The sequence below is a fragment of the Gossypium arboreum genome, chromosome 12 (genome assembly GCF_025698485.1).
Source record: "Gossypium arboreum isolate Shixiya-1 chromosome 12, ASM2569848v2, whole genome shotgun sequence".
Classification (NCBI taxonomy): Eukaryota; Viridiplantae; Streptophyta; class Magnoliopsida; order Malvales; family Malvaceae; genus Gossypium; species Gossypium arboreum.
The window spans coordinates 96,316,935-96,344,406 of NC_069081.1; the positions used below are offsets into that span (position 1 = coordinate 96,316,935).

Genomic DNA, 27,472 nt, shown 5'->3' on the forward strand with positions numbered 1-27,472 from the left:
AACAACTTTACATCATCAATAAACAATTATATATATTATATCATATTGTATCATTAAACATTTCATATAGATATTAAACTATAAACCGTATGAACTTACATTGACTAAGTTGTAATAGTTGTTGTAGTTTAAGGACTATTCCACAATTTTATTTTTTCCACTTAAATCAACAAGGTCTTGATCTAAAATGAAAAATTCCTAATTATTAGCTTACATTTTATATTCCAATTTACTTTACATTTTACAACCTTTTATTTTTCAAAATTATACAATTACCCCTAACTTTTACAACTTTTGCAATTTAGCCCCTTAATTCAAAAATAATCAAATTAACCATTTTCTTCAAGATCAGATTATAGATAAATATTCTAAGCCCTAAAATAGTCCACAAAAAACCTTTTATTCACCTACAACCCATGTACTTTTAACATTTTAACAATTTAATCCTTTAATAAAAAAACTAACTAAAATCACTTTACAAAACAACCAATAATCGTAATTACATAATTATCATCATAAAAAACTAAATTCATCAATGGTAACTTCCAAAATTCTTAATAGATTCAAAAACGAAGGTACGGACTAGTTGGATCTAGTTGTAACAATATCAAAAACATAAAAATTACAAGAAATAAGTATCAATTTCACTTACATGCAAAGAAAACAAGAAAACCAAAGCTTTTTCTCCCTAGCTATGGCTTTCGGCAAATTGAAGAAGAAAATGAAGATGAAATTATTTTATTCATTATTTAATTTTGATTAAATTACAACATTGCCATTGCTTATATAATATTTTATCAATTTCAACTAAATTGTCATCCCACCATAATAATTAGGGCATAATTGCTACTTAAATCCTTCCTCATTTATTAATTAAGCTATTTGATCACCTAAATGCAATAATTACTATGTTTTGCACATTTTACAATTTAGTCATTTTTCTTTAATTAGCTATATAAACGTTAAAATTTCTTAACCAAATTTTAATATGACTCTAATGACTCTATAAAAATATTCTATAAATAATATTTACGAGTTGACACGACAGAAATTTGTGGTCCTAAAACCATTGTTCCGTCACTACTGAAAAATGAGTTGTTTCACCTCGAGGAGGTCTAAGCCTCTAAAGATTAAAGTATCAATAATTTATTTTTGTTCTTGCATCTCAACTATTTTTTTTATTGTGCATACGATAAACACACCCTAATAATTTTTGAACATTATTAGACTGATGTATCTAACTTTATGCGTTGGGTGTCGACTCCATTAATTTTCGCCTTTAGAATAAGGTTTGAGTTTTTCCTTGTTTAGTTCTTAGACTTAGTAGGATAGATTTGTGTTGATTGACAGGAAATTGATAATTTTGTAAGTATTTTGGGGTATTGTTCAGTGAAATTGCGATATCTATGGGGGTATCGCGATTTCTTGAACAATTTCGATTGGGGACCAAAATTTTTTTTAGGTATCGCAATATCGAGTCTTTGGTATTGCGATACCTCTGAATTTCAAAAGTACAAAAACTTTGGTTTTACACAGTGATATCACGATGCCCAACCCTTAGTATCGCGATACCTCAGACAATATAGAATGTAAAGGGTACAAAAATGAGGGATATCACGATATCCGCCCTTGGGTATCGCGATATCCATGTTGGGGCAGGAAATATCGGGGTTGGATATGGTGATCTGCAAGTTTTGGAGGCTTTTAAGCCCCAAAACACCCTTAAAATTACAATTTCTGCAAATCCTCCCAAATAAAAAACCCTAAAACCTCAAAAAAAAATCCCCTTCTCATAATTCCTTTTAATCTCTTTCAAATCTTCACTAATTTGACTATAAAAGAGGGTTTAACAATACAAAAAAATACAAAAACAATAAATTTGCAATAAGCCAAAAGTTAAATGCAATAAAAGTTGTTTAACCCTTTAAAAATGCTATTTATAAGGTCTATTTGACCTAAATTAGAGCTACAATACTTGTTTGGACTTTGATATTTGAAAAATGACAAAAATAGCCTTAAAGCCCTAAGTCAAAATGAAGAGAAATTCTTGATACACAGGTGTTGGCACCATGGCTAAATCTCACAGGATTTCCTTATTGGGGCTTGTGAAGGAATCATTCTAGGACGTGAGCGTTTGGGCTAAACTATGCAATCTGCATTGGGGTGTGAGTATTTTAGGCCACAACTCACTCGTCTTTCATTGGCGGTCCTCGTAGTAGTTTGTTTTGCTCTTGATAATTCTCGACATTACATCCTAAGCTCATATGTGCCTAATTTAAATCACAAAACACCAAAATATTTATTTATAAGTAGCTAATATAAAATCAAAGCAAAAATAAAGAAAAAGGCTAATGCAGGCAAAAGTTATGCTATATATGCAAACAGTGGTGAAGTTAGAATTTTTTTTATGGGAGACCGAAATTAAATTATAATTTTTATGATAATAAAAATGCAATTTCACCATTTTAGCCTATATCTTTATAAATTTTAAAGGATTAAATTCAAATTTTGTCATTTTTAGGAGGGATCGGGGCCCTTGACAGCCCCCTAACTATTCCTTTGTAAACAAATGAAGCTAAGATATATTTTACTTGAAGATTAATAAAAAAAGTAACATAATAAGGACCTAAAATAAATGAATTATGTACATTTATCAATAAGCATAAGTATATTACCTAATCTTATGGACATTTATCAATGGTGCTGATAATTTGAGCCATTTAATAACATTATAGAAATATGGGGGCTAAATTATCATAAATTAAAATATGAAAATTAAATCTCAAATTTAATTAAAGTAAAGGGACTAAAACCATAGGTTGACCAAAAATATGTAAAAGGAAATAAAGTAAAAAGGGCCAGGCCTAGTTTAATAGGGCCATAAGATTGACCCAAACTGAGACAAGTCGGTTTAAATGGTTGGCCCAATTCTCGTTAAAATAAAACTAATAATCCAACCTAAAAAATCTGACTCACCACCATCAAACCAAACCTACGGATCTCCCAAAACACAAAAGCCGAAAATCGGCAGAAACACACACACAAAAAAAAAACATACACGACATTATCATACGACTGCTGTTGCACTCACTTCACCAGATCTTATCTCCCTCTCTCTTTTTATTACCAGCGCTCTTCTCGCACTTTCCTTCGCGTTCTCCTTTCACCCATACCTCTATTCTTTCCTTTTTCTTCTCCCTGTTTCTGAGAAAGCCTCCCCCTTACCATGTCCATTGGACAACAAACCTCGCTTTAACTTTGCTTCTAACATTAATAACCAAGAGGTTTGTTGCTTGTCTTGTTTTAATGTCTCCACACATTTTATTTTTCAATTTTAATCCTAGCTTTTTCAGTTTGATTGTATTTGACTATTGGTATTGAAGTTGTGGCGGTCGTTGGTTTGTGGGGAAAGCTTAGAAAGTTTGAATATTCGGATAGCTAACTTGTTTGTTTTTACAAGGATTCGATTGGGAAAAAAACTGGAGTTTCTTTAGGAAACTATTTCTTCGATGGGTTGTGTTTTCCTGGAATTACCAATTTTCCTCCACAACTTGAAAAGGTTGTTAATTTTGGTTTGTTTTTGGCGGAATTGGTTTTGAAAACTTTTTTGTATTTTCTCTCGGATATAAAGTTGCTTATCGTTGGTATAAAATAGCAACCAATGGTTTCGACACTATTAAAATCTAGTTGCTTGCAATGGTGATTGGAGATGTTTCTTTGATAGCTTTTTTTTTTTTCTATTTTTTTAATGATGACTGCTCTTTCGTTATTTATCTTTTGTAGCTAATTTGTTACTTGGTGTCCATGTCAACTGATGGAAGCTTACTTTGGAAAACAGGTTTTTAGAATAGCTGGTGGTTACAATGTATGCAAGGAGGATAACGGGTAGAAACCAGAGATGGGGCCTGGTGTTTCAACAGTGGAAACATTTAATTAAGCCACATTGCCAGGATCTTGCTTGTTATCGATCTTTGTTCCACCCATATTCTGTGCGGACTGGTTCTTTGGATGTTGGTATGATTAGAAGAAGTGTTTTAGATTCATCTTATACTCGAGGTGTTGCTCCTGCATTTATAAATGCACGTTTCTATGGAAGGTCTGCTCCATGTTTAAGTAACCATCAGTTGCGTTTGTATAGTTCTAAAGGTGAGGGAAGGAATGCTAGTGAGGATAACTATAGACCTGTGAATGATGGGGCTAACTTTGATAAGGGAAAGACTCGGCGGGAAAAGTTTGGGAATGACGTAAAGCCTTGTGATGTACATGCTCAGCTTGGGGAACAGGATCAAAAGGAATGGCTCAATAATGAAAAACTTTCTATGGAGAGTAAGAAGAAAGAATCGCCATTTTTGACCAGACGTGAGAAGTTTAAAAACGAGTTCTTGCGTAGGGTTGTGCCTTGGCAGAAAATACATGTTTCTTGGGAAACATTTCCTTATTACATTCAGTAAATATCATTGCATTTTTTGGCATTTCTTTTTTATTTTTAAATTTCTATTGATGTTATTTATTTACTATGATTTTTTTTCTCTCTAGTGAGAATACCAAAAATATTTTGGTTGAATGTGTTGCTTCAAATTTGAAACATAAGGAGCTCAGTGCTTCTTATGGTGCTCGATTGCCATCTTCGAGTGGGAGAATACTGCTTCAAAGTGTCCCAGGTATGCACCTGATATAAATTATTTTCTTCAATGAATTCTTCTATCCTTGTTTATCCAATCTCTGATTTATACATAAAAAATTATATTTTGCATTTTATAATTTCGAAGTCTTGCTTTCTGTAGGAACTGAACTTTATCGCGAGAGAGTGGTTAGGGCGCTGGCACGAGAGTTACAAGTACCACTTTTGGTTCTTGACAGCAGCATTCTTGCTCCATATGTGAGATTTACATGACTTGGAAATTCAAACTTTGTCTTTCCCTTTGATTATGCTCCAAATTTGGGTTTTTATCTGTTAACTTTTCTTTTAGGATTTTGGTGATGATTGCTCATCTGAGTCTGAATCAGATGAAGATAATCTGGAATCCGTAGTAGATGGTACTTCAGAGTCAGATGTTGAGGATGAGAATGATGCCAGTAATGAGGAAGACTGGACAAGCAGCAATGAGACAAGAACAGACTGCAGTGATGAGGATGAAGTGCAGGCAACTGCTGAAGCAGCCCTCAAGAAGCTTGTTCCCTACAACCTGGAAGAGTTTGAGAAGGTATATTTTCATGGTGGTGGTGTTCTTTTTCAAAAACACATGGTAGGGGAAGGCATGAAATGTAACAGACTAATGGGCTTAAAAGTCAATAGTGGATGAGTTCATGCAGTATAAAAGTACGAGGGCATTTTTTTATGGTTTTATGATGCCTTGAGGATAAATGATTTTTCTCATTATTAATTTAGGTTTGTGTATCTATTAATCTCTAAATGGTAACCTTTCTTATTGGCGTCTGGTCTAACCCTGCATTTTATGTTCACTCTATAACTCTCAGACTCTAGGGAACTCAGAAACCAGAAATTTAGTCTTTGGATAGGCTTGTACTAATGTTTATGATTGATTAGTGTTAACCTGGATATCTTAATATATGACTGAGTGAATCTAGGTTATCTCTATAAAACTAAGGTATCTTTAATGGAATGATTTTGGTGTTTTCGGTGCTGGGCTGGACCTGACCTAGCAATCTTTGAGGCTGCAAAGCTGAAAAATACACACATCACTTTCTGAGATTTACTGTGATTGAAAGATTATGGTACTCGGTAAAACTGTGAGCAATGTTCCTATGGCAGGAAAAAGCTCAGAAAGTGGAGGGGGAGTAAGAAGGATAGTTTGAGTCTATTTCCGAATGGGTTCAAAAGGGCTTATCAATTAGCTTAAATCTTAGTTCTTTTTTTATTTTTCTTTTATGTAATTTTTTATTTCTTGTGCATGTTTAAAACTTGTTTTATATGGTGGGTTTGCATTCTGTCTGATTATGTTATTACATCTGTGCCAGAGAGTCTCTGGAGAATCTGAGAGTTCCTCAGAATCCTCAAAAACTGAGGCCGATGAATCTGCTAATAAATCCAAGCAGCTTCTTAAGAAAGGTAACTAATTTCAGGTGGCTACATATGCAAACATGTTTTTTAAATTTATGTGGAAGTTCTATTCATTCTGAAATGTGTGTTCAAAATAGAAGGTATTGCTTGCTGTCTGTATTCTTGTTGTATTTGATTTGAATGAAAACATGGGAAATTATCTATTAGATAAGCTTTTCTTTGTGTCGGCTTTGTTTATGTTTTCTTCTGAATTTGTTTATGCAGATGTTCTATAACCTTTGACTGAGGAAACCTGTTGCTAAAGATAGAAAGTACTTTTAGAATACCCGTGGTTTGGTTTTTAGGAAGTCCTTCACTATGGAAATTGAAAAGTGAAATGAAATTCATACCACTGATACGTCAAATGTTATCAGGCGAAAAAGTCATGTCTCAGACTTTTGAAATGCTGTTTTTTTTCCTAGTAGTAGTCTTTGCTCATTGGTTGGATATGTGGAAGGAGTCTCTTTGTACTACAAACTATTGGTCTTCCTTTTTTCGTTTTGGCATATTTTAAGTGTTAACTAGTGTTATCTCACATCTGTGAGATATTGGGTTTCCTGTGGTCTTATATTAAAAGTTGGGCCCCTCCACCTATTGCCAACCAGTTTTCAGCCGAATGCTTAACATTAAGTTAGGCTCTTGGCAATTGGTCGTGCATCCTCCCTTGGTTATCCACCATGGGTCTTTGTGAAAGTTAAACTGGCAAGAAGAGTTTAGGTTGTTAGAGCTTACATGCATGTTCATAGGTTGGTGGAGTGCATGAGTTGAATATGCTTTGAGCATGTGAGTTCATCTACCAAGGGCATTATCAGAAGAGAGAGAAAAGTATGAAGCAAAGAGAGCCATAGAAAACGAATGTTGTATCATCACTTCAAAATTAGAATGGTCTAATGGATAACAACATTATTTGAAAGTAGCTGCTGTGTTGGAGTTTGGCTATGGAAATAAAATTTGAGTTGTTAGTATAGTTATTTTGTAAGGCTTCTGCTGTTCTACTTTTTGGTTGTGACAGTGTAATTAAGCGTCAAAGTTGGTTGGTCTTTCTTGTTTGGTTTGGTGTTGGATCCCAACATGTCCACCTCTCTGGATGCTGTGTATGATAACTACTTTTCATACAGTTCTAGCTGTGTAAACGTTTTGATTTTTTACTCTGCATTCTTCTAACTATTTTTCTTCCTATTTAGGGGACCGTGTGAAATATATTGGACCTAATGTGCAGAGTGAAGCTAAAAAAAGGTAAGAAATGGATTAGTTTGCCCATATATTGTTTTGGTTTTGTACGTATCTACCATGTTCATCTATATGGTAGATTTCTTAGATTCTGCTTTGTTTTTTGCTTTAGTAAATGTTAACTATGTTTAATTTATTAAAGAATTGAAAATGAAGAATGTCAAATGGTAGTCTGTGATTTTACTTTTGAAATTCTTGAACTTCTGAAAAATGTTGAAAAAGAAGAATGCTACAACTCTATTTAGGCAGTTGTGGAGATTACTATGTTGTTGATGGATCTCTTATCAGTTTCCTGTTTATTTTATTGTTTCTGTTGTGTTTTCCTTTTGTATGTTTTTTTTATGGGTTCCAATTTATGGAAAGATTACTGAGTTGTCAGTTGTCCAATTGCTCATAAGATGCCTTATTGACAAGTCCCAAGATACGCCCTGTAATTTTGGAATCCCTCTCTCTTCTTTGGAGTGTCAAGGTTGTTTATGTCTGTTGAAATCAAATGGTTTGAGCTAGTAGTTAGTTGTATATAATGACTGCTAATAACCATGCTTCTAGGATAGTCATAGCTGATTTCTGCCTGCTAGAAACACCCCTAAATTCATCCTTTCCTAGAACTTCCATTTCACCTTCCTATGATTTTGACATATATATCCATCACAGGATCATATTGGGGAAGATACCAACATCTGATGGTCCAACTAATGTTTATACGAGTATTCGAGGCAGGTGGGTTGGTAAGTCAGTCTGTTGTCTGGAAGAAGAGCTCTTAAACCTATTATTCTTAGGGATTTCCTGAAATTGCATTTTCTAGTGATGGTTCATTTTCATTTTAGGATCCTTTTGGTCCTTAAGTCTTCCACAATGTTTTCCTGTGAGCAAATGATGCACAGTCATTTTCTTGGTGGGTAGATAATATTTACTAACCTAACTAGATCTCCGCCTTCAATAGATTAGAAACTTAAAAAGATGTCAGTGGATCTTTTCTTACATGACTTTGTGTTCAATTATTTTGTTTTCACAAATTGGCTCTTCTCCTTTCAATAGTCATATCTTTTTCCCCGGTCATGGCAATTGCCTACCGTGCTTGTTTCAATCTTCTGAACATTATGTCCTTAAAATTCATAGATCTGCTTCCGACTACTGCTCAAATCTTGTTTTGTCTGTATCCTTTTTCTCCTGAACTCATTCTCAGTTAGGATGACTTCAAACTATTTGCTTCAGATTATGATGTCTTTAAGAGCTCAGCAATCTATGAGATGGTAATATTAATGTGGGCACTGGATAGGTTGGCTCGTAGTTCTGGCTGTTGAAACCCATCTAGATATAATTGAATCCAATGACTGCTGTTTCGTGCTTCATAATCATGGGTGACAAGAAGGAAACTCCAAAAACTGTTGGCGTGAGAGTGTGGCTCGTACCGGTTTTCTCCGTACTAGAGGACCAAATATAAAGGAAAATATGATGCTAGCCACATATACGTGGAAAATCATTTAATATGAAGATTCTTTTGTTGAACTCTGTCTTGTGCTTCAAAGTGGGCTATAGCCAATTGTTTAATAGATATTATTGGCTACATTTGAGGACATCTTTTTTAATATTCTAAAAGCGTGTGTGATGAGTGAGAATCCTTTTAAATGCAAATACTCTTCTTTGACAGTCTTTGCTTTATTTTCTTTACTTTTCCTTGGTTAGGCTAGTTGAGAGCTTGTTAGCTGGTCTTGTTATTGTTATTGTTGTTGTTGTTATTATTATTATTATTATTATTATTATTATTATTTGTGGTTCCAAATAAGCCTGCTAGTTCAGGAGTTTTACCCTTTCAAAAGGACATTTGATCTGATTACATTCTTCAGATATTCTATAATAGATAAGTGTATGGAGGGATAGATTGTTATCATACAGATGGATTGAAAGTGGCTGAATTAGTTTCCAGTTCCAAGCTTTAGGCTTTTTTATTGGCAAAAAAAAATTATAAATAGGTTTGAGGGTTTCTTAATCGTGCAAGTGAGGAATGGATGACTAGACATATCATATATTTAGAACACAATATTTCTCTAGGAAGGTGCTATTTTGAGTTGTAGCATCGAATTTGCCTACATTAGATATGGTTGATCTGGTATTAATATCTTAATGCGATTACATCATGAGTGGTCTTTGTTTCAATTATTTAAAACAATTTGGATAGTATCCTGGCAGTATCGCTTGTTTATATGATTAGTGTTCTGTTCAGATGGAGATGTGCTTGTAGCAAATTATGTAAAACATAGAGTTCTGTGGAATTGCTTTATGTATCTTTCCTTTTTGACCATCATTATACTAACTGCAATTCCTTTTCTGTTTTATATTGTTTCTTCTAGTCTGGTACACTGCTCTTTTGTTTTCTACCTTTTTTCTGTGAAGAATGAATTACGATAGTCAATGTGCTAATAAAGCTTGAACTTGTTTGAGGGAACTGCGTTTCAAGTTATATCTGTATGTTTCCAGTTTTAAACATCCTAATTTTGATATTGTGGCACTTTTACTGATGTTTGATGTCTGCAGACCCCTATGTAGCGGTCAACGTGGTGAGGTATATGAGGTGAACGGAGACAGAGTTGCTGTCATTTTGGATATTAGTACTGATAACAGAGCAAAAGAAGAGAAGGATGAGAAATCCACTGAGGAGTCTGCTAGCCCACCAGTTTATTGGTTAAATGGTATATATTTCATGTCAGTAGGGATTATATTTTTTGGTTTCCAAATCCACTTTTTGTCCTTTCTATTCATTTTGTTTAAAGTATTCTTAATGCTGTTCTTGCCTCAGTATTTCCTGTTATTAAAACTCAGTTTATTAATTGCTTTTTTAAGTAAGACTTGGCAGTTCTCAACCATAAGCTGTCAACTGTATCAGCCACCATATAAATAATGCTTGTGATTGAAATGACGTCGGGTTATAGATAAATTAACATGAATGTTCTTGATATTGTGTTGCTTGACTATTTTCGTTGAAAGTTATTCAATTGTTTTTAAGTAGGCTAGATATTCTTGAAAAAATATACACAACTTCGTAGAATATTCAATTGGATCATATCTAAAGTTCTTTCATCAACCTTGGTTTTTTAGGAAATGTTCTGTTAAAAAAATATTGAGATGCCTTCAGCTTCTCTTTTGGTAGTTGGATGAATGGGACAATTTTCTTCTTCCTAGGCTTTAGATTGTCTGAACACCATCTTATGTTTTCATTACATGTAATCTTTTTTGCCTTCTAGATGTTAGTATATTCTGTTACATTTGTTAGATATTATATTATGTGAAAATTTATTTGGTTTGCACTGATCTATGCTTTTTTGTGCACACACTTATACTATATTATGTGAGAATTTATTTGTCAATGAGGTAAATTTAAACAAACTGACAACTTGTTTGCAGTTAAGGATGTCGAGCATGATCATGATACTCAGGCAGAGGACTGCTATATTGCCATGGAAGCTTTATGTGAGGTAAGATTTTCTGAAAGAATTTTCAGATGGAAGTTCTATGTTCTTCTGCCAACTTCCAATAGCATCCGGTAGAATTTAATAACAGGAGTTATTCAAATGAAAAGGAGAAATTACCATAACATCAGCGCTTCAAACTCTCTCTCTAAATTCCATTGATCTTAGTTTTTAGAGGTTGTATCAATACCTCCAGCAAGTAAAAGCTGATGTGTGATAGCTGAAAAATCCACTACCTTCTGGCTGCTTGTGGTAATTCAATGCCTTGTTGTCCCCTTAGTGGCCCTTGGCATTATTCATATTTTATTGACTACGGTAAGAAGTTGAAATTAGGATTTCATATTACTTCTGAAAGTATCACAAATCAATCAATGTTGTCTCTCTTCTCAAGGTAAGTCTTGAATTTTTTATCCTGAATTCATCCAAACAAAGGGAAAATTCATGAATTTTAAGTATTTGAAATATAAAAATTTAAAATCGAAGTCCAATTTGAATTCCCAGAAGCATTTAATGAATTCTGCCTTTGGTTAGTCTACATGTAAAGCTGTTCCTTGACGTGTTAATTGAGTTTTAACCAGGGCTTCTTTGGTCCTTGATTCTTGCTTTTGCCTTCTTTTCAGGTTTTGAATTCCAAGCAACCTCTTATCGTATATTTTCAAGATTCTTCACAGTGGTTGTGTAGGGCGGTTCCCAAGTCAAAACGTAAAGAATTTGTCAGCAAGGTTCATGAAATGTTTGACAAATTATCAGGTCCTGTTGTTTTGATTTGTGGGCAGAACAGAGTTGAAACAGGGTCAAAGGAGAAAGAGAAATTTGTAAGCATTGATAGCTGACATCTTAAGCTTTCAATAATATGTATTTTAATGATGACTAATAAATACTTGCACTCATAAAATCACACTCCAGATGATAATTTGTAGCATGTATTTATTTATAACTTTTTGTTAATTTTTAGCAATGACATTTTCCTTTTTTCTGTCTATTATCAATCACTGCCATCCTCAACAGACGATGATACTGCCAAATTTTGGTCGCCTTGCAAAACTGGTATGCTTTTCCATCTTGTTGGTTCCTGGTTATGATTGTTCTCCATCTATCTAATCAAATCTCAATCAATTAATTCAGCAACTTAATGAACTTTGATGCCTTGCAACACCATTAATGTCTTTGTAATTTAAGTACTATCACATATATGTGTGTATATATATTCTTCCAGACTTTTGAGTCTTTGAAGCAAACTGTCTTGGTGATTTAAGTGATTAATGCATAGAAGGTGGGAATGGAGTTGGGATTAGAGAGCCGAGAATCTCTAGGTCGTCATCTAATATATGTTCTTTGAATGGGTGTATTATCATTTTTTTCCTGTTTCTTAAATATAACAAATGAGGTTCTTTTATTTGTTTTTTTTTAATGTTCATGGTTTCTGAAGTGCTTTTGTTGTTATGGCTTTTCAATATGTTTATATGCAAGCGTACTCTGAGCAATATTAATATGAGTTCTATTTTGCAGCCTCTCCCTTTGAAGCGTCTTACTGAGGGTCTTAAAGCAACCAAGAGATCTACTGATGATGAAATATATAAGCTCTTTACTAATGTTTTGTGTATTCATCCTCCTAAGGTAACTCCTAGGGAAAATAGGAGGTTTAAGACTAGTCTTAATTGTCCAAATGTTTCTGTCTCTCTCTTTTAATCTTTTTCTACTCTTCCCAGGAGGAAGATCTCCTTAGAATATTTAATAAACAACTTGATGAGGATCGGAGAATCGTGATATCAAGAAGCAATCTAAATGAATTACATAAGGTATGCAGTAAATTTCGATTTGATTATTTCACAGCTTTTGTGTTCAATTTTTATGTTTAAAGGGATAGAATGTGGTTTAAGTAGTGGAGTGCAAATGCAACTGAGGCCTACTGTTAATATCATTGTAACATTTGTTTGTTATGGAAATATTATTGCTGAAACAATTGCCTTGCAGGTTCTTGAGGAGAATGAGCTGTCATGTTTGGACCTATTACAAACAAATACTGATGGTGTGATACTGACTAAACGGAGTAAGGATTCATATACGTGTAATTTCAACAATTTTTACTTGAATAAAATAGTCTTCCTGTATGTCAAAGTTACTTGTCAAGAAGTGACATAATCTTGGTGAAATAGGAATGAGTTAATTTGACCACTAAAGCAAAATCAATTTCATTTTAACTCTTTTTAGAGGTGAATCACGTGATGTCATTGGTATTGCCAATCTTTTGCTTGTGATTACAATAAGAAGTGCTATCAACCATACTAGTTATGACCATGTTAAGTTTAGTAGCTGAAAACTTCACAATATGCTGGTTCTGTTAACTTGGATCTCTGGGAATACCACTTTTGCTGTCTACAGGGAATGAGATTGATTAATTGTTCTTGTATCGTAAAATAATTTGGTACTAAGCTACCTCTTAATTGTGTTGGCAGAAGCTGAAAAGGTTGTTGGTTGGGCTAAAAACCATTACTTATCATCTTGCACGCTTCCTTCCATAAAAGGCGAAAGATTATGTCTGCCTCGTGAAAGGTATGCCTCCCTAAGTTGATAAGTATTTGCAGGCATGTTAATGACCATATGTATGCCCTATATATGCATAACAATATCAAGGATTCCACCACTTGTTTTTTACTTTTTCTTCATTTCATGTGAAGCCTTGAAATTGCAGTTATGAGATTGAAGGAGGAAGAAACATTATCTCGGAAACCTGCACAAAACCTGAAGGCATGAATTGCGTTCCCATTATTATAAAAGAATCAAAACTTGAATGTGACATCAATACTGATTTACTTGATGTAAATCTTGCAGAACCTTGCAAAGGATGAGTATGAAAGCAACTTTGTTTCAGCTGTGGTAGCACCTGGTGAAATTGGTGTCAAATTTGATGATATTGGTGCTCTTGAAGATGTGAAGAAAGCATTGAATGAACTTGTCATTCTTCCAATGCGAAGACCTGAACTTTTCTCTCATGGAAATCTATTGCGGGTATTTGACCTTATATTTCTGTGGATGCTAATGGAAATTGGGTAAGATTTCTGTATGTAACTGTGTGAACCTCTTTTCAGCCTTGCAAAGGAATATTACTTTTTGGTCCTCCTGGAACCGGGAAAACCCTTCTTGCTAAGGCACTGGCAACAGAAGCGGGAGCCAACTTTATCAGCATAACTGGTTCTGCTCTTACATCGAAGGTATGCAAAAATTAATGTCGATCCAATGAGATTATAGTACTTGTTTCATTTCACAGACCCTGTATTTGTTGCGTAGCACTCACCTCTTTTTATGGTAATTCCATTTCTCTGTCGATAACAGTTTTATGATCGAGGAAAATCCGACCTCGGCCTGAATTAACTAACTGATGTAATTACTAGAGTATTTATCTACTTACTATCTCGGCAGATTTCTTGTTTTCCATCATGGGTGGTGCAATTTTGTTTGCAAAGGCATTAGTGCTGCCTTGTCTAGGTGTCTCTGTTTTGTTTGTACTGTATTTCTTATTAGGTATCATTTTCTTTCTTTCATTTTTGATGTCGAAATAAGTTTATGTTAGATTGAAAGTTTAGCAGCAACTGAAGATGGGCTGGTGTTTAGAATAATGATACTACCTATGGTGGCATGCGAATTGACAAACTATATTATGCATAATGGCCAAAAAGAATAAAAGGGAAGGAAAATTGAGGACTGTAAAGATAGAAAAAGAAGAAAATTCTTGCTGATGTACTGTTGAGTTCTTGTTTCCGTTTCACCCTGAAAACACTTGCAATTCTGATATTACTTTTATCTGCTTCACAGTGGTTTGGAGACGCTGAAAAGCTCACCAAGGCCCTTTTCTCTTTTGCTAGCAAGCTGGCACCAGTCATTATTTTTGTTGACGAGGTGAGTTCTTATTTGGGTGGGGGGAAAACTGTTTTCTATTAAGCTGCTGGACAATTTTTTATCATTACACCATATCCAGAAAGACTTGAGGATTGAATGAGCCAAATCTTAGGTGAAGATTATCTTTCTATAATATGCAAGTTCTCTTTTCTAAAGAGAGGAAAGTGTTCTATCTTTTCAGAAATGCAACAATTCCTATGAGGTCCTCTATCCTATAAGGTAAACCTCAGAAAAAAAGAAAATAAATGAAGAAAATACACACGACATAAGTGAAAGAGGCTTGCTTCATGAGCCCCGTCTAAAATTTTAGGTGAAAACTGGTTTCATTTGATTTCTTGCAATATGTAATACTATGCAAGTTCACATGAACAAATTACCTCTTTCTGGATGTATACACTCATGAATATTAGTTAGTGCTCCCAAGGGGGTTGTTTTCAATTATATTATATATATTGGATTTTGAGTAATTTTTCTTGATGCTTGGGATTAAATTTTGGGAATTGAATTTTGTATCATAGGTTGATAGTTTGCTGGGTGCTCGTGGTGGTGGTTTTGAGCATGAGGCAACTAGGAGAATGAGAAACGAGTTCATGGCAGCTTGGGATGGATTAAGGTCAAAAGATAGCCAAAGAATCCTCATCCTTGGTGCCACAAATAGGCCCTTTGATCTTGATGATGCTGTTATTCGTCGCTTACCAAGAAGGTAAATCTGACACTCATGAGGTTCTGCAAGCAAGTTCCTTGTGCATATTTGGTAACAGTTATGGTAGTAATCAGTATTGCTTATGAATTATGCTGGGTGGCCATTTAGGATATATGTTGACTTACCAGATGCTGGAAACCGCATGAAGATACTGAAAATATTTCTTGCACAAGAGAATATAGGATGTAATTTTTCATTTGAAGAACTTGCAAATGCAACTGAGGGGTATTCTGGCAGTGATTTGAAGGTAAAGTACTGATTTTAGTACACGCTAGTTGAAGTGTTGAATTGTCCACAGCTTATATTTCTCCATAATTTTCTGTGCAGAACCTCTGTATAGCTGCAGCGTACAGGCCTGTGCAAGAACTTCTAGAAGAAGAAAACAAGGTACTTTCTTGTGCACTTAAATGATGTATCGATATGATTGCATTTCTAGCTAATAGTATGATCTTTCACTTCAATTCTTATGCACCTTCTGCATATTCTTCCTGCATCCTTTATACCATTTTGCAAGGAAGTATTCTGCACTATGTTTAAGGAGAGATCCTAAGTAATCTGTTGGTACATTTAGATTCTGACATTCCACACATTCGAAAAACGAACAGCGTAAAAAGACAAGTATACAGTTTAAATATGGTGTTAACGTTTTCCACTTGACTGTCTAGGGTGGCAAAAATGATGCAGCTGGTGTACTAAGGCCTCTTAATTTGGATGACTTTATTCAATCAAAAGCCAAGGTAAGACTACCCTTGTTTTAAGAGTATGAAACCAATCAGAGTAACATTGAATATCCTCATGCTGCTAACATATCTGTATTTAACACACACAATCAGAGTAACATTGAATATGATTCTCAGTTGAGTTAATGTGATGATATTGTGTTTATGTAAAAAAAAAAAAAAAAACAGGTGGGTCCATCCGTTGCTTATGATGCTGCAAGCATGAATGAGCTGAGGAAATGGAACGAGCAGTATGGAGAAGGTGGTAGCAGAAGGAAGTCACCTTTTGGTTTCTAATACAAAAAATTTTGCTCCATTCTTTTAAAAAATTTTATTTTTCATCCAGTTTGTACGGATGAGAGAAGGCAACGCGTAGCGTGGTGTAACTTGTTAGGTGTTTGAATGATCTTCATTGTCCTATGCTAGGTGGGTGGGGAATAGGAAAGAAAGGATCCTCCCAAGTATAAAATGCAGTATGTAGTCTGACTTTCTTTTTGAAGTATTTAAGTTTATATTTGTATTTGTTAGTCATTAGATACATAAATAGATATGACCATCCGAATATGCAGAAAAAAGTTTAAAAGAAATTTAATATATCTTTTTAACTGATGTTCATTCTGTTAGAATAATACAGGTAATATTCCAATGTTATAGATATGGTTATTGCTATTCTATTAAGGTTGAGAAATCGGATTGATGATCAAATGGGTGAGAATTTTTCCATTGTTTGGATCGGTTAATTTCCTTAAATGAGATCTTAAATGTCTCGAATTTTATTTCATGTTGAAATTTAATCTTTGTAGGCTTGTTTTCATAAATTTAATCTCTATCCTTTAGATTTTAAAATCATTAATATTTTTTCGTTAAATTTTATGGGATAGCTTTTGTTTTGTTTTGTTTTGGTAATCATGTAATTAAAAACAATAATGATATAATAAATTTAAATTTAATAAAATAATAATGTTAAAAATTAAACTTGAATTTTAATAAAAGTATTAAGGATTAAATTTTAAATTAATAGAGGTTACAAGGATTTATAGCAATTATTAAATTTTATTTTGTTGGTGAATTTAGATAAAATCTATCGAAATTAAAATATTTTAGTTAATACATAGATTTTCATGCAAAATCATGAAATTAAATGTTCAAATTTTATTAATTATAAGCATAATATATCAATTTGATTTTTATTAAGGTTTTTTATCGATTAAATTGAGTTTTTGCTTAATGATATATTTTATGTCGAATCTTAGATCAAATTATTTATTAAATTTCAATTGAGTCCATCAATCTAGTTGAATTTTTTTCCCATAACCATTCGATGGATGAATCTAGTTCAGGTTTTAATAACAATTCAATCTAGTTTTCTATTAACAATGACATTATAGAGCTATAAGACTACAGTTTCATTAGTTCTTGCAATTATTGTTTTCCTTTTATTCAGTTTTTCTATTCTTTACTTGGGTAACTATCATTTCCTTTTTCCTGGTATTTATTTCCCACTATCTTCTTAGAAAACTAAATTTACTAATAATTTAATTTCATTTTGTTAGCTCAAAATTCTGAAATAATCAAATTTGAGCTAACAATTTACACATGTTGGACCTCATTTGTCAATATATTATATATCACCAAGTTTGAGTTAACAAAATTGAATAAATTACATTCAAACTATCAATTTTCTTATATGAAAAATTATTAGATTTTAATTTCATAATATTAAAATTATAAAATTTAAAATGAATATATACAATAAATTCATGCATTGTGCACATCGCGTGGATAAAAGAACTAGTATTACTTATATTATGGTTACCAAAATTATTATCAAAGAGGTGAAGTCTCTAAAAGTCAATGCCTTAGTCCTAAAAGTTTTGAAATTTTTTCTAATATATTTATATGTATTCATATATTAAATGAAAACAGTTCAGTTCATTAAAATAAATTTTATCCTTTTTATTTTAAATTTTTTTATCCTTCATGTTCGTTTAATGGTTCATAATTAAATTTTTCATAAATCTATTTTACAGCTCATAATTATTTAAGTCTTGAGGATATAACGCGTTTAAGCGCATTTGAATCCACGTCCTCCTATATTGATAACAATATCGATACCAATCAAGTTAAAGCATAATAAACCTCATAGTTATTTTTTTAATATAATAAAAATATTTTAAATATATATTTTTTTATCCACAAAAAGTGGCGTGATTAATTACATTGGTAAGTGGTGACGCTTATTACAATAAAAGGTTGTTGGAACTACAATAATGAGCTAATTAAAAGACCAATTTGATCATTTAGTTTAGTTAATTCAATCAATTCAATCCTACAGTATGATTGTTAATTTTTTCTTTTTTTTTTTTAGGGTAAATTACACCAACAGCTACTCAACTTTGGGGTAGCTGACAAAACAGTTACATAGGTTTCATTTCAGTCACTCAAATTTAGAAAAATAATAAAACAATCACTAACGTTATCAAAAAGTGACAAATCAGTCACTTATTAACATTTTTCGTTACTGTCTTAATGGGACCATTAATGTGGCAAGTTAACTAACTGATGTAGTCAGTTAACTTGCCACGTTGGAAACTCAATTAACCTAAATAGCTGACATGGCAGATTGACATGGAATTAACCCAAAATTTACCTAAAACTAGTGCTCAGAATGGAAAAAAAAATTTTGGCAGACGAAACATGGAAAAGCTCTTGGCAACCATGAAGCTTGATTTTTTTCCACGGTAGTGAAAATTGAAAATCGGCGACGAAAAGTTGAGGTTGGCATCAAAACGATTGCTTAGGCTAACGTCAAGGGAGATCCCATCACAGCCCATTCATTAGCATCGGTTTGGTCAAAACTCTTGCTTGTGGCGATGTTATGAAGCTTCAAATCAAAATTGACGACAAAATAACAAAAATCAGCAAAAACAAAAATACCAAATAGCAATCATCCAAATCAAATCAGCAAAAAAAGAACAAGATCCCAAATTGGCCTGCATCAAAAGAGAGAAGTTAAAAAAAAACTAAAAAAGAAGAGAATCAAAAGAGAAGAAACTCACACCCATTTCGGGTTTTGTGGGTTGGAGAACTCAAGCCACCAGTTTGATGATCCGAGTGGTCAAGAGTCATGGTTGATCGAAGAAAAGCTGTGGCCAGAATATGGTGGTGATTAGATAGTGGATGGAGAAGATTTGTTGAATCCTTGTTCGAAGCTTTAAGGTTTTAATCTTGAGATTTTGAAGGCCTATTGGGAAATCTGAAATGAAATATGAGAAGAGGCAAAGAGGAGCCATTTGGTGATGACAGTTGGCCAGAGAATGCCATGAACGATGGTGACTAGAATTAAGAAAAAAGAAAAAGAGAAGAGAAGAAGAGAAGAAAAAAATGGACAGAGATTCAACAGATAGCAACGAACGAAGTAGTGGCTCCACATTGGAGGAACAAAATCGTCGTAGCTAGGGTATGTCAATTCCTTCTTCTTCTTCTTCTCCTCTCCTTTTTTTTGTCTTTTCTTATTTTCTGCTGCCCAACTAGGGCTATGGGACTGTTTAAATGACAGCTAACCCTCCGTTAAATGATATGTCACTTTTCCATTATATCTATAACAGAAAATGGTTAAAATGATTGTTTTGTTATTTTTCTAAAGTTGAGTGATTAAAATAAAACTTAGGTGACTGTTTTGTCAGCTACTCCAAAGTGGAGTGACTGTTGGTGTAATTTACCTTTTTTTTATTGTAAAGACTTTATTATTTGTATTTGTAAATTTTCTCTAGTCGTGTCTAGAGGTGTTTATGGGTAGGGTTGGGTCAAGTTCAGGCTAGGTTTAAGCATGATATTAATATATTTTATGCTTGCCCAAGCCCGACCCGAAATATAGGACTTAAAATTTTTCTAAGCTCAGCTATATTTGCAAAAGACTAACCCAAGCTCATTTTGAGCCCGCCCATATTATTTTTTAATTTTTTAAAATTATTTATATTATATTAATATAACATTTAATGTTTTAATAATTTTATATATTAAATTTTTATATAATCATCTTAACATTATTTTAATGTTTATATTAGAGTAGTATTATATATTTACTATAGATTTATTTTTTCATATGTTTAAATTACATTAATATATAAAATAACATAATATAAAATATCATAAATTTAAAATGGGTTAGGCCCGGATTTTGAATATTTGAGCCCAACCTATACTGTAATGAACTCTAATATTTTTATCCAAACCCTCCCAATTTTGGACAAGCCTAGACAAGTTACCTAGCCTATTAACAAATCTAGTCATGCTGCTAGATATTCACTTTGTTCAAGTTTTTTATAATAGTATATCCAATCCTCAAGGCATTTTCTCTTGCCCAAAAACAAGTAACTTTGAGCCAGTTTTATCGTTGAGGTTAAAAACTATATTTAAAAAGTATTTTTGAAAAGTTTGACAATGTTTATCATTATTGTAAAAAAATTACTTTTTGAAAAAAATAAAATATTTATTTTAATCATGATGTTGTAATGTAAAAGGTACATTGAACTCCTTTAATAATGATAATAAACTAATTTCAACTAAAAGCACTTTTACAAAAGCCAAAAGTTATAAATGATTTGGTTTGAAAAACATCTTGTTTATCATTGCTTTTGGCATAAAATCATGATTTGAGGTGAAAAATAATTTCCAATCTCAATGGTAAATGGAGAACTAGTAGCTTTATTTATCCTCTATCCTTCAATACTAACAAGTTGTTGTTTTTGTTCCACTGAAAACAATTTTCGAAAATATTTTTCGTTACTTGACAAATTGTCTTGAAATAATTTTTGAAATTAATTTTAGTAAAACAAACACAACATAAATATATTTGTTACAACATATTATAAAACCATTTTCCTTTAACAATTACATTTTATTTTATTTTATAATAAATAATATCTTATATAGACTTAATAATAATCAATATCTAATTAAAACTTAATTTGAAGTTACTTATAGTATATATAATAGCAGTTTAGATATAAATTGGAGCTAAAAGAGATAAATAAAATTAAATAGGATTTAAATAAATAGTCATATTTGTATTATTAAAATATTTATATTTTATAGTATAAAATATTTATAAATTGTAATATATATTTATAATAAAAATATTACTATAATTTTTTCAATAAAATATTAAGATTAAAATTTAAAATTATTTTTAGTGTTAAAATTTATCATTAAAATAAAATTATAATATTAAACAATCTTGTTAAAATAATAAATTGTATTAATAATTCATTATATGATTTGATAGAGAGTAGAAAATGGATTGATATCAAATTGGTCGAAATGTTTAGAATCAATTTAAAAATTAAACAAACAAATTATTAAAAAGAATGAAAATAAAACAGATTTGAAAAGAAGGACATTGAAAGAAAAGGAGATAGATTTAACCAATGTTTAATTAATTTTTTAGGAAGAAAAGTCAAAATCTTGTTTTTCAAAAAGATGAGGTCAAATCTAAAATTAAAAGATAAGAACAAATAAAGAGAGATGGAGATGGAAGGGTGATAAAAATGATGATTGCGAGATGAGAAAAAAAAATCCAATGAAATCATATGAAGAACAAGCTTTAATAAACTCCAGTAATGGTTTCAATCGACCTTCCAAGTTAGATAACTTGGCAAACTAAAGGGTAAATAACTCCCACCAACAATCTCGAAGAAGATTGAGTTGAAAACTCTTCTAAAAGAAACAATAAAGATTTCTTGTAAATGAGAATAACTCAAAGAGTATTTTTATTCAAATCAAAGTTGGATGCCCTTTATAGGGGTGACTACCCCTTTTGATACAAGAAGAAGCTGAAAAAAAAAAAATTCCTATAAACTAGCCTAAAAAATATTAATGGCTAAAATAAAAAAAAAACAAATCCCTAAAATGTAGCCTAAAAATGTGGACAACTATAAAAGGTAACTCTTACTTTTTAATAAACTTAGGGTGTGTTTGGATGGGCGATTGGGTGAGGTACGATGCGTTTAGCTTACTTTTTGTCTCATGCCACAGTATCGCTACAGTATCTAATCTCACCACCATTGCTATTTTATACTAACCACCCATCCAAACCCATCGAAAATACAAGACTAATGAATTTGACCATCTTTATGGTTGTTGTGCATTGACCAAGTTTACAAGAAAACAAATTAACTTGGTTTTAAAAATAATCTTCTTAATTAGACTATTGAAAAATTAGACCAAAAAAATAAAATAGAATAAAGCAACTAAGTTTTCAAGTGATCCAAATAAGCTTCAAATAGTGTGGTATTCAAAGGAGTGTATATTTGGGCTACTCACTTTAATACTTTAACATTTCCAAGCTTAAAAACATCTTTCAATCAAATTCAATTTTGAGTTTGCATCAATGGGCCAAATCTGCCTCAAAATGGAGTTTTGAATGTTTAAGCTCTCAAAATCACTTTCTTGAAATCCTCTTGTTATGAACATTTGGACCAATACATTCAATTGGGCTCTAAATTATTTGCACTTAGAGGAAGTAATTGGGTGTTGAGGAAAGCCTAACTCATCACGTTCATGTGTCTGAAATTGGAGGTTGATGCTCGCATCATGATTGAATATAAATATATATGTTTAGTAATATTGAAAATTATAGAATTTCGATTAATATTTTAAAATTTTAAATATTCTTAAAAATAAACATAAAATATTATTATTATTTTTTGGTACATAAGGACTAAATTATAAGACATAAGGATTAAAACCTTAATTCACCCTTCCCACAAACATCAATTGGCAGTAAGGGAATTAAACTATGGGGGGTCATTGAAAAGAAAGAACTCAATCTCGAGATGTTGTTCAAGAGTATCTAAGTGATTGGCACATTTATTGCCTTCTCGAAAAATATGGCACACTTTTGACACTAAACCTTCATTAATCCAATTCTAGTAGTTAATTAAATGTGTGTATAAAGGATGAGAAAAAATATAAAAATGCTGAAGAAATTTCACCACTATCATTACGTCCAATTCAATAATTAGACATTGAATGTCTAACCCTCTTGCAATTCACATTCCCTCATGAACATCCCAAAGTTTTGCTTGTAAGCTATCTGTCACGCCAATATTCATTGTAAAGCCTCACACCCAGTCCCTATTTTCATCCTTGATTACCTCTTGCCGAAGCAAATCTTAATCTTATCGCCTTGTTCATATTTAGAGTGAAAGAACCTATAGGGGTTTAGACCAATGCACCCATCTTGGTCCTTTAACAATTCTAGCAGCTTCACTAAAATTAACCTTGTCGATATTGTTTGCAAATCTCTTGGCATAATACAAAACATCTGTAATACCCTATTACCCGACCTGATCGTCGGATCTAAATAACAGGATATCACATTTGTCGTCGGAGCAACTATCGTCAATTAATTCGTACTTATATTCAAAACATACAATTATAAATACACATTCATTCCAAATCCAGTAAATTGAACATACAAGGGCCTAATTGTGAAGTCCGAGCATGAAATAAGACTGAATTGTAAAATCTCAAATTTTTAGAGTTGGTATCATACTTAATTACTTAGTACCAATACTGTATCGATACATTATTTGGTATCGATACCAAAATGTGAACCTATTTGTTTTACAAAACAAAGGTATCGATATTTAATTTCTTGGTATCTATACTTTTTGTAAATTATTGATACATAATTAAATTTCGATACCGTTTTAACATTCTGTTTGTTTTAGAAAACTGTTCATATGGTCAAGTATCAATACCTAGTGCCAATGTATCAATACTTTTGTGCAGAAATTGTCAATATCACCTTTTAAAGTTTCCATTTCATGCTTATATACAAAACATTTTCCAATGATAATATTAAACACCTCAAACCTACCATATAAATCTATATTCAAGCATATAACATAACATCACAATTCACAATTACAAATCCATCAACTCACAACCAAACTAAAAGATTAACTTGATCAAAATCTTAATATGTCTCCAAATTTACCTCAAACATCATGGCATATTAGGTATAATTCTCTTCCCTTTTTCCATCAACTATACATATGCTAGTAACTAGACTCTGATTACCAATTCCACACATTTTCATTTGTAACATTCTTGTAACACCCCTAACCTATATCTGTTGCCAGAATAGGGTTACAGAGCATTACCGAAATTTACAAATCAAATACAAATATTTCATAATATTTAACATTCATGTAAAAAATTATTCATGAGCCCTCAAAGCCCAGAACATACATTAGAATCAAGTAGGGACTAAACCAAGTACTTAGAAAACTTTTCACAAAATCTCAAAATTTTATCAAGGTGCAGGGGAGACAGGCTCGTGTCTCTATCCGTGTGGACAAAATAAGACCATTTCCAAGCCTTATTTCTCACCCAATTTGTATTCCATCTACATAAACACTTCAACACTTTCACAAACCAATATATAAAACAACCATACATACATATGGGCATATTTTACCAAATTTATACTATCACAAACCAATCATCAACATGCCTATACAATTTCCATCATTTATCCATTTCAAACACACATCAACATATTAAGACCACTTTTTACATATCAAAACATACCAATTACAAGCCATACCAAATGACTAATTTCAACCAAACACATACATACCATCCATGACCACTTTTAGCCTATACATGCCATTATAACCAAAATGTAATTACTATATATACCGAAATGAGCTGATGGATAGTGTAATGATATCTTTGCCAAGCCTCTAACCTAACGAGCTTCTGAATTACTATAAAATAGAGGAAATAAAATAGAGTAAGCATTTAATGCTTAGTAAGTTCGTATAACATGAAATTTTACTTACTATTATTTCACACATAAGGTAAGCATACAAATATTTATCCAAAGAAATTTGACAATTTGTCTAAACACATATAATCTCAAGAAACATGTTAGTCATGTACTTCATATGGATATCAAGAAACAAGGATGAGCTCATCACTTAACAATTTCATATACATATGTTTTCCACATCATATGTTCATATAACATATACATTCCATCTCAAGTTCAGATTATTCCATGTCAGAACTTTGCTCATGGAATTTATTTGAAATATCGATGAATACACAGGTAGTACACTTGAAGTGTACAAAACTGTAATCCGTCAATTCATATTCGGGAATGCTCATACGAGTAGTTAAACGGGAAGCTCTCTCTTAAGCCATATAACGGGAAGCTCATGTGAGCCATGTAACGGGAAGCTTATCCGAGCTATGTAATAAGAAGCTCATGTGAGCCAATAACGAGTAGCTTCGAAGAGCCATTAATCAAGAAACTCCAGATAGTTATATATCGGGAAGTTCAAGTGAGCTATATTGGGAAGCTCCAAGAGCCATTAATTAGGAAGCCTATAAAGAGCCTTTAATAAATCATAATTTCATCAAAATTCCCTTTATAAAAGTTATTTATCCATCAACAACCTTTCATTTTCTACCACAAAACTTCATAATTCAACTATATTCATCAATGGCAAAACCCTAAATGTAACACCCCTCACCTGCATCCAACGTCGGGACATGATTCGAGACGTTACCAGACTTAAACATTCACAACATGCAAAACTGGGCCACAAAATTTCACCAAAAATTAAAACATCTCGAACACATGCATATCGTCCCTTATATAGGTCTTCGAAACCTATAACATACATTGGGGTGGTTCGGGACTAAACCAAGAACTTTGAAAATCTTTGGGCAACTTAACTAATTTTCTTGCTTCGGAGAGTTACACACCCGTGTGGATTGGGCCGTGTGGTCAATTTCAAGGCTATTTTCCAAGCCAATTGTCACCTTTAATTACCTACATACACTTATACATTTTCATAGCAATTGACATGGCATATTTGAGTAATTATATACTCACAATCAAGACACAAGCATGGCATTCTTACAACAACACATAACATATTACCAACCATGCATGGCAAACAAGCATATGCACATCACCAATATCAGACATAACAGAATCATTAGCTCACTAAAGACTAATATATTTGACCAAATTATAATAACACATGTTATAAAACTAGGTCCCTTTACATGCCACTCACTTGATAATTCTAGCATATGTGTTTATACTGTCAAGGTGTTGGCTTTATAGTGTGATGCTGCCTCCGACGATCTCCAACCCCGAGTTAACCTGACAACACTAAAAGAAATAGAAAGGAGGGGGTAAGCTTTACGCTTAGTAAGCTCGCATGAAAATAATAAGCAATTTACTAACATCCTTTCCATAGTAAAACTATCCCAATTGTACATTTACACATGTTCTGGTTAAGCTATTTTCTTGAGTCACAGTCACTAAATCATTTATATCTGGAGCTACAAAACTCCAAATTAATATCCGTAAATTTTATGAAAAACTAGACTCATATATATTTCTACCATAAAATTTTTCAGAATTTTTGGTCCAGCCAATAAGTACAATTTATTATTTAAATTCTCCCCTGTTTTGCTGTTTGACAGCTTCGACCACTCTTCACTAAAATTTAATTATCTTTAGCTACCAAATTTAAATGAGGTTCTCGTTTCTTTCTTCTGAAAATAAATTTAATAATAAATCCAACCATATAAATTATGTTCCTTAAATAGTTTTTTAAAATTTTTAATGTTTTTTACAATTCAGAATATGGGATCACGAAATCAGTCTGAACCAGTCTTACAAAAATATAAATATCTCAAAATACAGAATTCCTTTGTTTGCTCTGTTTCTTTTATATGAAAATAGATTCAATAAGATTTAATTCTATATCTCATTCCCCTTCTAGTTCAACTTTTACTATTTTTGGTGATTTTTCAAAGTCACTCCCCTGCTGCTATTTTAGACTGTTTATCCCAAATTTCATTCCTTCACTAAAATTTCTTATTATCAACTTTCAAGATAATACTTATCCATATTCATCTTATCAAAAATTCAATCACATATCTAACTCATAATTTAAAACTCATATATTCATATTTCGGTATTATCCCACATTTTTTTTTTTCACGTTAAATTTCATTTAGCAAACTTGTTTCTCCCGGTGAACACTTCGGAAAGTAATAATATCCGGTGGTTTTAGCACATAGATCCACACTATTGGGCTAACATGTAATTGTGGCATACGCACTTAGCACCACTTTTCAAATTAACATGTATAACCATGGCATATCCACTTAGCACCACGTTACATGTTTAACCGTGGTATATCCACTTAGCACCACATTAATGAATCAATATATGTAACCGTGGCATATCCACTTAGCACCACGTTAATGAATCAATATATGTAACCGTGGCATATTCACTTAGCATCACGTTACATGTTTAACCATGGTATATCCTCTTAGCACCACGTTAATG

The 27,472-nt window shown here is 32.4% G+C and overlaps 1 protein-coding gene across 2 annotated transcripts; it reads left to right on the forward strand.

Annotated features, from left to right (window-relative positions):
- Nucleotides 1-2,969: 2,969 nt before the first annotated feature.
- LOC108479305 (uncharacterized) lies at nt 2,970-16,706 on the forward strand. 2 transcript variants are annotated; one of them, XM_017781824.2, is made up of 25 exons: nt 2,976-3,284; nt 3,839-4,447; nt 4,537-4,661; nt 4,785-4,879; nt 4,971-5,204; nt 5,980-6,070; nt 7,246-7,297; nt 7,946-8,011; nt 9,827-9,981; nt 10,694-10,764; nt 11,379-11,573; nt 11,767-11,805; nt 12,268-12,375; nt 12,468-12,557; nt 12,733-12,808; nt 13,215-13,311; nt 13,437-13,506; nt 13,591-13,767; nt 13,848-13,970; nt 14,572-14,655; nt 15,174-15,358; nt 15,467-15,605; nt 15,686-15,745; nt 16,024-16,095; nt 16,267-16,706. In XM_017781824.2, the coding sequence occupies exons 2-25, from the start codon at nt 3,864-3,866 to the stop codon at nt 16,372-16,374; spliced, it is 3,096 nt and encodes a 1,031-aa protein (XP_017637313.1). In that variant the 5' UTR covers nt 2,976-3,284; nt 3,839-3,863; the 3' UTR covers nt 16,375-16,706. The 2 variants fall into 2 exon arrangements, with proteins under 2 accessions (XP_017637314.1, XP_017637313.1); XM_017781825.2 differs by lacking the exon at nt 7,946-8,011 and having other exon boundaries at nt 2,970-3,284.
- The last annotated feature ends 10,766 nt before the right edge of the window (nt 16,707-27,472 follow it).

Bases quoted from the DNA above. Each gene is read 5' to 3' on its own strand.
- LOC108479305 (XM_017781824.2), top strand. From the start codon at position 3,864: ATGTATGCAAGGAGGATAACGGGTAGAAACCAGAGATGGGGCCTGGTG. The intron at 12,809-13,214 runs GTAAGGATTCAT...TTGTGTTGGCAG, and splicing joins TGTGATACTGACTAAACGGA to AAGCTGAAAAGGTTGTTGGT. The intron at 13,312-13,436 runs GTATGCCTCCCT...TTTCATGTGAAG, and splicing joins TTATGTCTGCCTCGTGAAAG to CCTTGAAATTGCAGTTATGA.